Below are 11,665 nucleotides of genomic sequence, written 5' to 3'. Positions count from 1 at the left end.
ATTGAAAAATATTTATAATAATTGTTAATTACTTACGCATACCCTTCTAATTTTGTCTAAAATACCAATATATCCATATTTAGTTTTATAAACATTTAATTAACCATTAATTTAACATGTAAGAAGATTTAAATATCTCTAAATTAATATATTTGATTAACCTTTAATTAAAAATTATGGTATAATTAGGTTCTTGCTTTGTCTTCGGGAGATACAGTGGCCTGGCCCAGCTTGCTTCTTAAAGTCTCTGGACAAAAGCCCAAACGAGTTACTGGATTAGCTTTATGCCAGACCCCAAACAATAGTGGCCCATTCGACGGGACTCTGAACGCCGGTTTCCTTTCAAACCGAAAAACAGAATTTCAAGGCGAGCTTATAAAGCGACAAAAATCAGCCTTCTCCCAAGTAGACGTTCTACAATCGTTTTCTTCGTTCACACTCCTTGCCCCTCATCCTTTCAACCATGGTCCTCGAGGTAAGCGAGCAATCACAATTCTTTCTCCGTCACTTGAATTTTCTCTTCACTCAATTCCTGAAGATCGTGGTTTCTGATCAAGACACCGTTTGCTGCTTTATGTGTTTAGGCGACGATGATCTGTATCGACAATTCGGAATGGATGAGGAATGGGGATTACTCACCGTCAAGGTTTCAGGCGCAGGCCGACGCTGTTAATCTTATTTGCGGAGCTAAAACTCAGGTATCTGGTCTTCGTTTTAAAGGCGTTCTATTAATTTTCCCGGAATGGATGAACTTAGGGTTTTAAGATCGGGGCTATTCTTGGGTTGCGCTTATTGTTCTCTATGTTTATGGTGCTTTGAAGTGTTGTCTAGGGTCTTTATTTTGGATATTCGTATTCTCCTTAAGGAATGTATTTTGGTTTTATGCAGTCTAACCCGGAGAATACCGTTGGTATTTTGACAATGGCTGGTAAAGGAGTTCGAGTGCTGGTCACTCCCACTAGCGATCTTGGGAAGATTCTCGCATGCATGCACGGTATTTTCCTTTTGCTTTTAATTTATTAAAAAAACTTCCTTTGAGCGTTCCTAATCTGTAATTTTTGTGGATGCGGATAATGTGGGCACCAATGGTTAGAGTTTTCATGGTAGTTATGTTCGATATAATTTTTCTTTCATGTAGTCCTAATCTGTTCTGTATTGTGGAGCGTCTTGGAGCTTGCTGTCTTATTGTGTATGCTCTAATTGATTGGTGCTAAATTATACTATGCCTCTTAGTTCTTCTTAACTGAAGTTTAGTTTTATATTTTTCCCTTTCATCTCTGGGCTGCTCTTTTTTTGCACTTATCTTAACTTTTCAACTCAATTTTCTGGTAAGAGCAAAGGCAGTACCATTCGTATTATCAAAGAAAGGGAAAAATACCACTTTTTTGCTATTTTGGGTCAGGGGGGTGGTTAAAATCACCATTAGAGGCGCCAGTTTTTTTTTTTTTTTTTTTTTTTGTGTCGTTTTTATATTATTTTATTCTATTTAATGAGTAGAATGGAATCAGGGAACTGAACCAGGGAGTTGAACTAGATGAGAGAACAATTTAGGTGTGTTTATTTTTAAGTGAATGAATGACCATATAATGTAAACTACTAATTTGAGTACGAATTAGATTTACTTTTTTTATTTTTTTTTGGATAATGGTGAAGTTTCATTCCAGTGGCAAAACGTTGAAAAAAGAAGAAGCACAAGCTAGGAAGGAGATCCTGCTGTAATGAGAGATTGGAAGGACACTCCTTGGTCACTTGGATGTACTTTTGATTCATTCAAAGTGGTCTTGTACTATTCATGAGAAGTTAAAAAAAAAAAAAAAAAAAAAAGCTAATTGGCCCTAGTGTTTTCTTTAGCTTTATTCACAGTGTGAGGTATAGTTCCTTTTTTTTAGGCTTTAATTTGTAGATGTATCGTAAAGGGCTGTTGACATGCATATGTCATTTTTCTAGCTTTTGAACATTGAGTCGTCTCTTTTCTACCTGCTTCCCTGTTCTGCTTATGTAGGGTTCTGCCATTGGAATAATATATGTGAATTGAAGAAATTTTTATCATGAAGACCCTTTTCTTCTTATGTGTAGGCTTGGAAATAGGTGGTGAGATGAACTTGACAGCTGGAATCCAGGTTGCTCAGTTAGCTCTTAAGCACCGTCAAAACAAAAAACAGCAGCAAAGGATTATAGTTTTTGCTGGAAGGTAGGAAAATTTCTAGATATTGATTCTTTGAAAAATATTTTTCTGCATATCATATTCTCATATCCTCTTAGTGCTACAAAGCTTATATTTCTGTTTGTCCCTGTAGCAGTCCAGTCAAGTATGACAAGAAAGTATTGGAAACAATTGGTAGAGGGTTGAAAAAGAATAGTGTAGCCCTTGATATTGTTGATTTTGGTGAAGAAGATGATGGGAAGCATGGAAAGCTGGCGGCCCTTATTGGTGCCGTGAACAAGAATGATAGCAGCCACATTGTTCATGTTCCTTCAGGCCAAAATGCTCTTTCTGATGTTCTCTTAACGTAAGTGAAACTATTTCCATTTGCGGTTAAATTTAGATGTATTAGGTGCTTCTAGTTCTACTGCATGTTCTTTACATGATAGTTTTTATCTTTTTTATGTGCAGTACCCCTATATTCACAGGAGATGGGGAAGGAGGAAGTGGTTTTGCTGCAGCTGCTGCCGCTGGTGGTACTGGTTTTGATTTTGGTGTGGATCCAAACTTAGATCCTGAGCTGGTTCTTGCTCTTAGGGTTTCAATGGAAGAGGAGAGAGCAAGGCAGGAAGCTGTAGCTAAAAAGGCTGCAGAAGAAGCAGCAGGGCTGGAAAAAAGAGGGGAACAGGCTTCAAGTTCTCAGGATGCCACCATGGCTGAACCTGTTAGTACTTCAGATCCTGGGGATAATAAAAGAAATGAACCGACGGTAATTTTTATGGTTTATTTTCTCGTGGAAATTTTGCTTTTTCAGCTATTTGGACACAGTATGGTTGATTTGTGCGTGTTTTAATAATGGAATGATTTTCATATCTAGATTTGTAAAGAATATGCTTTCATGATGATCTGGTTTTATGCAAAATAATGTATAGGGACTGAAGCATTAGATCAAGAGATACTTTAGAAATTGAAGTTTGTGGATATGTTAAACTCTGAAGAGAAATGAATATTTTGATGAATTATGCTGTTATCAAATAAGTCAGGTGGAAGAAGAGGAAGGAGAACAAGATTGAGATCAGTTAAAATAACTCTTCCATCAGTAATCTATGATAAAAGGAGCTAGATACTACCCTCATCATTTATGAAACTCGATTCGTATCTTTAGTTTTGTTTGGTTCTTTAGTACCATCACAGAGCTGGGCTTTTGAGGAATGTTTTAAATATGGAAAGGGAAGTGTTTGTTGCTTCCACTGGATGATAACACATCTGCAGACTATGCACACACAGGATGTCTTGAACAAAGTTACTGAATATAAAAACACGTGCTTTTTTTTTATTTGCATTTTTTTGAAAATTGCTAGAACACTTTTATCAGTGTTTTTCATTGTATTAAACTTCCATGGTGAAATGTTATGTCCAGCTCTTGTTTGCATAACTATTTTTTTAAGAAGTTAGTGGTGCTGAAAGTCAATTCTAAGTTTTTGTCATCCATTTTTCTATTAGTAAAGAGACAATAACAATGACACTGGCTAGGTCTTTACTATTTTTTTATGTTTCTTTTTTGGAGGAGTACATGGTTGTTTCTTAAACAGTCGAATACTCTGCCTTAGATTCAGCTATATCTGGGTAAATCAAACTTGTTATAATGAGGTCCAATTGTGTGTTGGAACAGACATCAATCTCAAATGTTCAGTGAAAAGCGAATAAAGTTCTTCTGTGAATTTTGCACTAAAGTTGGTTATTTTGCAGATCAAGTATTTGGCCATAAAGTTTCTTTTCTATGTTTTTGTTTTGTCTAGTTTTCTCAGAGTACAGTCTGTAATAATCTTGTTGTCGTAGTATGGATGAACATATCCTAAGGTTTAAAAGAGCACCCTTTTCCAGAAATTATTTTAGCCATTTTTTCTAGAAGACAATTGTAGCAACCAAGGATTTGTTCTCCTGTATTTATTTAGAACAGATCTCTCTATTTGTATTTCTTTTTCCTAAAAAGTTGATGAATTTTTCTACAGGAGATTCAGTTAGTTGCTATTTTCTATTTCTTCTGTTGTGTCAGAGCAGATCTTCTATAAATTTTCTGCAAGTAATCTTTATATGGTGACATGCTGGGCTATGGATGGATAGTTTTTTACATTTCTGTTGTAATAAGTTTGTCCTTTGGCATGTAATGGTCGTTTGATTCATCCTCTGAACATGGCTTTTCTCCTATGCTAAAATCAATTATTTCCATGTGCAAGAGCATAAATTCTCAAGTAAATTTTATTGAACATGTTGTAGGATTATGAAACAGCCTTACTAGAGCAGGCCCTTGCCATGTCAATGGATGATCCTAGGTCTAATCAATCTGGGGGTGGAGCTGCGGGAGACACAGATATGTCAGAGGCCACGGCAGACGATCAAGAATTGACTTTTGGTATGTGTCTATGTTCCTCAAGTGGTTCTTATATCTGATTTATTCTTTGTAGCTCGAGCGGCATTTAGCAGGTGAATGACTTGTATGTATAATTATTATTATTTTTTTAAAGCCTTGTAAGCATTAATGTACAGTAATGTCTCAAAAATTTTGTATGTGCTGAATTATATGAATATCTTTTGTGCAGCCCTTCAGATGTCTGTGCAGGACAATGCAAAAGATCAGCCTTCCCAGTCAGAAATAAACAAAGTCTTGGGAGACCAATCTTTTGTATCTTCCATTCTTGCATCGGTATGTCTTTTGCCTATAATCATCCAGGCAATTCTGACTTCCAAACTGTTACAAAGTAATATGATATGCTATTGCAGCTTCCAGGAGTTGACCCTAATGACCCATCGGTGAAGGACTTACTTGCATCTTTACAGGGTCAATCAGAGGTGAGTTTTTGAATATCTACTAAATGACAATAATCTCTACTGCTTTACATGTCACTGAGGTGTACAAAGAGTGACGCAGTTCTGTGGATTGTGGAATGAGGACATAAATGTGAGGCTTTGAGCCTTTTATGGTGTTAGAGATGTATTTTTGATAAATTGAGTAAGTAAAGAGACATATGGGCGTTGCCTACATGGTATCAGAATCTATAAAGTGCATCATTTACATGTGGGTTCATCCATATTAAAAAAAAATGAAAATTGTCTAATGATGAAATATTCCTATGCTTGCCGACTGGAAAAAAAATGAAAAAAAAAATCCAGATTATAGTGGCTTTGTTTTTCTTTAAATAATTGATTATTAGATAACTGGCATTTGAAACATCCCCATGATGGATTGTTGTTAAATCCTTCGTTTTTTTTTGGGAAAAAATACGACTGCTTACTTATAAAGTATTGATGAGCATTTAAAAAAAAAAGTATCAATGAGCAGTAATTGCTCTTATGAGCTTCTACAGCCGGTTTCCATAGATAGAAGCAGCCAATATCATCTTTTTGAAGATTGGATCTTCCACATGATCAAGATCATGCTATTTCTAGAAATTGATGAAAACTTTAGTGGAAGATGGTTATAGATAGTGTGCTCCGCTACTACTTATTAGCGGTGAACTTAAGGAGCTTTTTTATTTTTATTTTTTTCCAAAATGGTGGTTGGCTTCTATTGCTTGAAAAATTACACAAGGATAGATAAGATTAGGATACAACGGGGAAAGGAGTGTCCAATCAATAAGGATGGTCTGGAGAACACTCTACTTAGCCAATACATCCAAAATATCTTTGCAGTGCTTAGTGCATTCTGCCAAGAGGCAACTAGTGAACTCTTGAGGCTTCAATTTCATCAAAAAATGTAAGCAAAGTGCCAAAGAAGGGGGTGGGGGGTTTCCTTCATCCAACCGATTACTATAGCTGAGTTGGCATGTACTAGCTGAAAATTTCTGCTTGTATGGTTTCAGGCTTTGAAGTTATGCCTTGATTTCTTCAGCAGAGACTCCCAATAAGACCTGAAAATGATGGAAGTATAGTACCCTCATGGTCTGACCATGATTCCCTTATGAACTACTATCAAAATTGATCTTGAGGGAGCTAGGCGAGGGTGGTAGCCAGTGGGGTGAGATGAGGCTGAGCTCGAGGGGAGAAAGTGGCAATTAATCTCCATTGCCTCCTAATGATTCAGAGGGGCACAGGAGCTAGACCCTTATATTTTTTGGCCCAAATCAAATTGTTTGGAAGTGCTTCTCAGCTAGTCCCCCGGTGGAGGTGGAGGATCTGTTAAAAGTCTTGCTATTACAATCTTTCCAAAGGAACCAGGGGACAACAACAATTGCTCTCTTCCACTTGGTTGTACTTGTAACCAGTAAATTCCAAGTGAAGCATTGTGCCATGTGATCTGGTAAGAGGAAGGGGAGGCTCCCCAAATTGAATAGATGAAAGGACTTTGCAGCATTAGGTTATCTAGAGTTTCTTCTTGAGAATTGCTAAACTTGCATAGAGGCAGCCTCTTTTTTGCAATTCAGCACAAATTAGGACTTTTTTATTGGCTGTTGTCCAGATGAAGTGAAGAATATGCTTGGTCAAGATTTTTAGAGTTTGGTCCCTGGATTGTACTGGCCTTACTACGCAAGCTTCTCTATATCACCACCTGGTGCCTAATTTATCTTGTGTTTCAAAGCTGATCGGGCCAACAAAAATATTTCATTTCTTATGGAAGCAGCAAACAAGAAAATAGTGACATGTGAAAAATTACAAAGGCACAGTTGCTCAATACTTTCTTTGCAAGTTCTGAAACTCAGCAAGGAAAGTGGATTTGTTGATGGTTCACTCCTCCTTTAGTTTCTTGGTGTGTGTTTAGGAGGAGGTGGAGGAAGGGGATTATTTGAGTTCCGAGATGTGCACCTTCCTTCTTTCTGGGCTCCGTTTCTCAATGTTTTTCTTGCATTTTGCCTGTAACTGGCCAACCCCTTTGGAAGGCTTCCATGGCGGCTGTGCACCTTTCTCATTTCTGGGCTCCATTGCTCAATGTTTTTCTTGCAATTTGCCTGTAACTGGCCAACACCTATGGAAGGCTTCCATGGTTGCTGTCCTGTGGTTCCTACGGGATGAGGAAACAAGTGGACCTTTAATCAAAGCTCTTCTTTGATTGGTGGTCTTATTGAGAGGCTGCTGTATTACATTTCGATTTGGACAAGTTCCATTAATGGTCTTCTCAACTGCCTCTCTCCATAATCAAGAAATGTTTGAAGCTAGTTGCATAGTTCTCCTCACAAGTCCCAGCTCAGCATGTGTCATGGTTCTTTCCCCCCCTCAAGGCTCTCTTAAACTGAGCTTCGATGGCAGTTCAAGGAGCAATTTGGGCACAACAGGTATTTAGGGATAGTTCGTGTTCATTTGGGCACCAACTCATTTTCTCATGCCCCATTGGCACTGCCAACTCAGCTGAGGTTGAGGTGAAAGCTTTGCTCTAAGGTCTTAAGCTTTGTGATCTGGAATTCACAGCTCCACTGGTCATTGAAGCATCATTCATAGGCTTCAATTTCTTAATATCCACCCCATCTCTCTATAGTAAATACCCAGCACCATTGAGGTGCTTTATAGATCTAAGTTCTTCTACCTTTAAAAAAAATTCCTGCAATTTGCTTTTCTTACTATTCATTCCTTTTAGGCTTCATCCATCTTCTAGATCTATAAAAGCCATAGAATAACTGCTGCAGGTATACCTTTGAAACTAAGACCATTCTCCACATGCTGTCTCTATTGAATTTTTACAATCATTACCCAGATCATCAAACCTTGGCTGATTTTGTTAGTCTGGGTTACATGAATTCCATAAACCCTTTTCGTTGTTTGTGATCTACTTCTGTACCAAGTTGATTTTAGTTCTTTGGGTTTCATTGTTTTGTCCATATCATTTCCAGTTTCTGCTGCATCTCACATGTTTATCAACACACTGATGTATTATGCATAAAACATGTGGAAATCATCTCAAATGATTTTCTTATCTTTTTCCTTGTATCTCTTTGATATGTTTTCTATATTTTTATTGTTAATTTTCTGTATTCTAATTTTGCCAAGATTCATCTGAACATCTGCCATCTATCTTCTGTCGTTGCTGCTTCTCTGCCTTATGTATCATGAAATGTTGTGGCTAATTTACTCTCTTAACATTCAGGGAAAAAAAATATTCTTTACTCTCTTTAATATACTTTTGAAACCCTCTCAAAAAAATATGCACTTGAAAAATTTACATTTTTTTACATTTTGAATAAAAAATACATTTACATTATGAACAAAGGCTAAGAAAGTTTACATTTATGTTCTTGAATGCCATCAGCAGACCGAGACAAACTCCTCTATGGTATATTCTTGATGGTAACCGTGTTTATTTTATTTATTTCCATATGAGTTAGAATTTTGCTGGATATTATAGTATTTCGGAAGTTGTAAAAATATTAGTCTTACCTCACATTTTGACCTATTTTTAGAATATTATATGATGCTCATGTAGGTTCTTGATGCTAGTGTAGTAGTGCTCTATACTAAATGATACTTTGTTATCTTTTCCTTTTTTGATACCAGCAAAAGAAAGAAGAAGATCAGCCACCTAAAGAGGAAGAGAAGTGATTGTTTACTCAGCCTGCTGGTGCTTGGACTGGATTTCATTGTAAGTAATATTGAACACCTCAGAACTTGTGTTAAGTTATTTCAAATCAGTAGTTTCACACATATCTTTGGCTTTTTACAAAGTTTGGTCTATTAAAGGCAACCTATTTAAAGAAAAAACAGAATAGAAATATAATATTTTTGGCGATTGATGCAGTTTCTTACTTATCTTGGGATCAATCTCGGCATTTTGACCTTGGTTTTGACAGGTTTGCTCATAGCCTGTCATAAATTGAAAAAGGACTTTTCTGTAGACCAAATTGAAGAATGAATGTCATATCGAGGAAATGCGGGCATGGACTGATTTCAGGTGTTTGAACATTTTCTATTGATACCCAACAGACTCTTTAATCTTGTTGCAGAGTTTCATGGCAGGTGATGGGGGACCATGCTCTATGTTAAAGCTTATTATTACATTCATTCAAAGTTTGGGGATACAACACAGATATTTGCATGATACTGAAAACAGATAATCTATCTATTTAAACGGTCTCACTCGTCAGTACCAGTCTCTGAGTTGTCGTAGTCATAAAACCTCGAAGCAGAGTCAACTACAATCACCTAGTAAACTGTTCGACGATTTACCCCAGAGAGCGTTACTTCCCGGCGGCAGAAGCAGCGGCAACGCGAAACCGTGGACGCACTCGCCACAATTACTCTGAAAACAAACAAATTAGAGAAGAGATCTCGTGATCCTAGGCAAACCTCCACCCACTCGAAAACACCGAAACCAGATCACGAAGCTAGAAAGCAGATCTACGCTCATATACATGTCTCCTCACTCTCGCTTATCTGCTTGGAGTTTTCCAACCAGTTTTCGAGTTTTAGCGTTTGGAAAGAGACTACCCCGTCAATCTCACCTGTCCAGAAATCTTTTCATTCGTCTTCTCAATAATTCTTCCAAAACTGTCCGATCGTCATGTTCCCCGGGTGAATTCAAGAGTTGAGATTTGGTGGTACGACTTTACGATCTTCGTGATCTATATGGCTAGCATTTATCGTCTTCTCGTCTCTACACGCGTCATGATCTTAGAAGGGGATGGGGGGCAGTCTTGCTAGATTGATCTCACATGTTTTCATTACTGATCTTATAAGGGGATGGGGAGAAGTCTTCTATTTTATTCCCATTAAACAATTAAATAAAAACAAGTGACACCCCATTTGTAGCATTGGACATGGATGGAGACAAATGCAGCCATGCCACTTCTCCCACAACTAGAGCATTCCCATCACCTGCTCTGTCTCCTTCGGTACCCAACCCTATAACCCAAATCACTGGACCCATTGAATGTGGGTCCACAAGTAAAAGAGATAGTGATTGGATGTCAAGTATGCTTCTCATCTTCCTACCCTACTTACTGATAGTAATCTTAATAATTGAATAAAAGATAATGAGATTGAGATGCCTTTCCGTTCAGGCTTAGCTTTTACTCCACCAAGGTAAGGCCGAGCCCCTTGCCCCTCATATAAGGATTTGAAGGAAGCCTGCCTTAGAAATGAAGTTGTTAGGAATTAGACATTCTAATTCAATACTAACGAGAGCAATAATAATCACAGAAGAAGAAATAATCAAACACGAAAAATATAAGATTTATATAAGTTCGCCTTGTTTTTAGCCGCTACAATAATTCATTACAGTTTACAAGAGAAATCGTACACACTCAAGTGTTTTTCTAACCTCTCTCAACCATAACAGATGACCATTCTCAATAATAACTCTAATAGTGGCGTCCCCCAAATATAAAAAAAAAAACTAAGATAAGGAGACTAACCTTAAACCTTAACAAAAGTTGCATAGAGACCCCTAAATAAAGGGGTGGGAGTCCTAGTCGTTCACAATGTCCCATTTACACATTCCATCAAATGTGAAAGGTACAAAGACAAGAGGGTAAAAAACAATCACACTTTAAAGTCACCCTCCCCTCCCTTGGATCTGTCGGGCATTTCATCAGAGAAGTTGGGCCATTCTTTTCACATTTTTCAGTGTCTACTTTTCGTATTAATCAAACTTTTAATGCATGTACACATTTTACTCATATTGAAATCTCCCCGGAAGCTCTTCTATATATACTGCTCAACCCCGAAGCTCCCCAACGCAGAAACACCTCCAGTGGCAATCATGGCGATGGCTTTCAGGATGGTAAAAAATTAGTTTCAGCATCCGGAGGTTGTGTTTCAGATGGGGTTTTTCTACTTTCACTGATTTTTATATATATTTTTTATGTCTTTAGGCGACTACAGGCATGAACGTCTCCGATGAGTGCAGGAACTCGTTCATGGAGATGAAGTGGAAGAAGGTGCACAGATACATCGTGTTCAAGATCGACGAGCGATCCAAGGCCGTCATGGTGGACAAGGTCGGAGGACCGGCGGCGAGTTACGATGACCTCGCCGCCTCCCTCCCAGACGACGACTGCCGGTACGCCGTCTTCGATTTCGATTTTGTCACGGTCGACAAATGCCAGAAGAGCAAGATCTTCTTCATCGCATGGTTAGCCCGCTGAGAAACTTAATATCTGAAATCCGACTCCTTTCTTCTTCAAGGGAGAAAAAGAAATCATGGGTATTGTGTTGCAGGGCTCCGAGTGCTTCGAGGATCAGGGCAAAGATGCTGTATGCGACGTCGAAGGATGGGTTGCGGAGAGAGCTGGAGGGAGTTCATTATGAATTGCAGGCGACTGATCCAACAGAGATGGGTTTCGAAGTCATCAAAGACAGAGCCAAATAGCTCCAATCTTGTCACTGAATTTAAAAGGAGAACGATCTCAGATCATCCAAGCCTTGGAAAGGAGCTCGATCGATCGACTGATCCACTAATCACCTTCAATAAGAAAGTAGCAGTCTTGTTAAATTCAGATTGGATTGTCTAATTTAACGCTGGTTCGATCCTAAAATGTATTATTGCTGGCAAAAAATTGGAAAATAAAAACAGGCAAGTCCGACCGGACCCATTCTAAG

At 38.1% G+C, this 11,665-nt stretch overlaps 2 protein-coding genes across 4 annotated transcripts; both read left to right on the top strand.

Annotated features, from left to right (window-relative positions):
• Positions 1 to 384: 384 nt before the first annotated feature.
• On the top strand, positions 385 to 9,194 carry LOC137944917 (26S proteasome non-ATPase regulatory subunit 4 homolog). 2 transcript variants are annotated; one of them, XM_068790730.1, is made up of 11 exons: positions 385 to 475; positions 585 to 698; positions 889 to 994; positions 2,077 to 2,191; positions 2,301 to 2,510; positions 2,615 to 2,912; positions 4,421 to 4,556; positions 4,744 to 4,847; positions 4,925 to 4,993; positions 8,624 to 8,708; positions 8,917 to 9,194. In XM_068790730.1, exons 1-10 carry the CDS (start codon positions 464 to 466, stop codon positions 8,666 to 8,668), a joined length of 1,209 nt encoding a protein of 402 aa, XP_068646831.1. In that variant the 5' UTR covers positions 385 to 463; the 3' UTR covers positions 8,669 to 8,708; positions 8,917 to 9,194. The 2 variants fall into 2 exon arrangements, with proteins under 2 accessions (XP_068646831.1, XP_068646829.1); XM_068790728.1 differs by having other exon boundaries at positions 2,298 to 2,510.
• A 1,631-nt stretch (positions 9,195 to 10,825) lies between these two features.
• LOC137944918 (actin-depolymerizing factor 5-like) lies at positions 10,826 to 11,649 on the top strand. Of its 2 annotated transcripts, none has more exons than XM_068790731.1 (3): positions 10,826 to 10,847; positions 10,939 to 11,198; positions 11,285 to 11,649. In XM_068790731.1, exons 1-3 carry the CDS (start codon positions 10,827 to 10,829, stop codon positions 11,433 to 11,435), a joined length of 432 nt encoding a protein of 143 aa, XP_068646832.1. In that variant the 5' UTR covers position 10,826; the 3' UTR covers positions 11,436 to 11,649. The 2 variants fall into 2 exon arrangements, with proteins under 2 accessions (XP_068646832.1, XP_068646833.1); XM_068790732.1 differs by having other exon boundaries at positions 10,828 to 10,874; positions 10,974 to 11,198.
• The last annotated feature ends 16 nt before the right edge of the window (positions 11,650 to 11,665 follow it).

This window comes from Aristolochia californica, unplaced genomic scaffold (genome assembly GCF_029961685.1).
Source record: "Aristolochia californica isolate CCGP_79_NKW_82.1479 unplaced genomic scaffold, dmAriCali1.0.hap1 SCAF_11, whole genome shotgun sequence".
Classification (NCBI taxonomy): domain Eukaryota; kingdom Viridiplantae; phylum Streptophyta; class Magnoliopsida; order Piperales; family Aristolochiaceae; genus Aristolochia; species Aristolochia californica.
The sequence above is the reverse complement of the archived record's forward strand: the minus strand, read 5'-3'. Positions and strand labels throughout refer to the sequence as shown.

Coding starts and splice junctions, on each gene's coding strand:
- LOC137944917 (XM_068790728.1), top strand. Junction 2,913..4,420: donor ATAAAAGAAATGAACCGACG/GTAATTTTTATG, acceptor AACATGTTGTAG/GATTATGAAACAGCCTTACT. Junction 4,848..4,924: donor TATCTTCCATTCTTGCATCG/GTATGTCTTTTG, acceptor ATGCTATTGCAG/CTTCCAGGAGTTGACCCTAA.
- LOC137944918 (XM_068790731.1), top strand. CDS start 10,827: ATGGCGATGGCTTTCAGGATG. Junction 10,848..10,938: donor TGGCGATGGCTTTCAGGATG/GTAAAAAATTAG, acceptor TTATGTCTTTAG/GCGACTACAGGCATGAACGT. Junction 11,199..11,284: donor AAGATCTTCTTCATCGCATG/GTTAGCCCGCTG, acceptor ATTGTGTTGCAG/GGCTCCGAGTGCTTCGAGGA.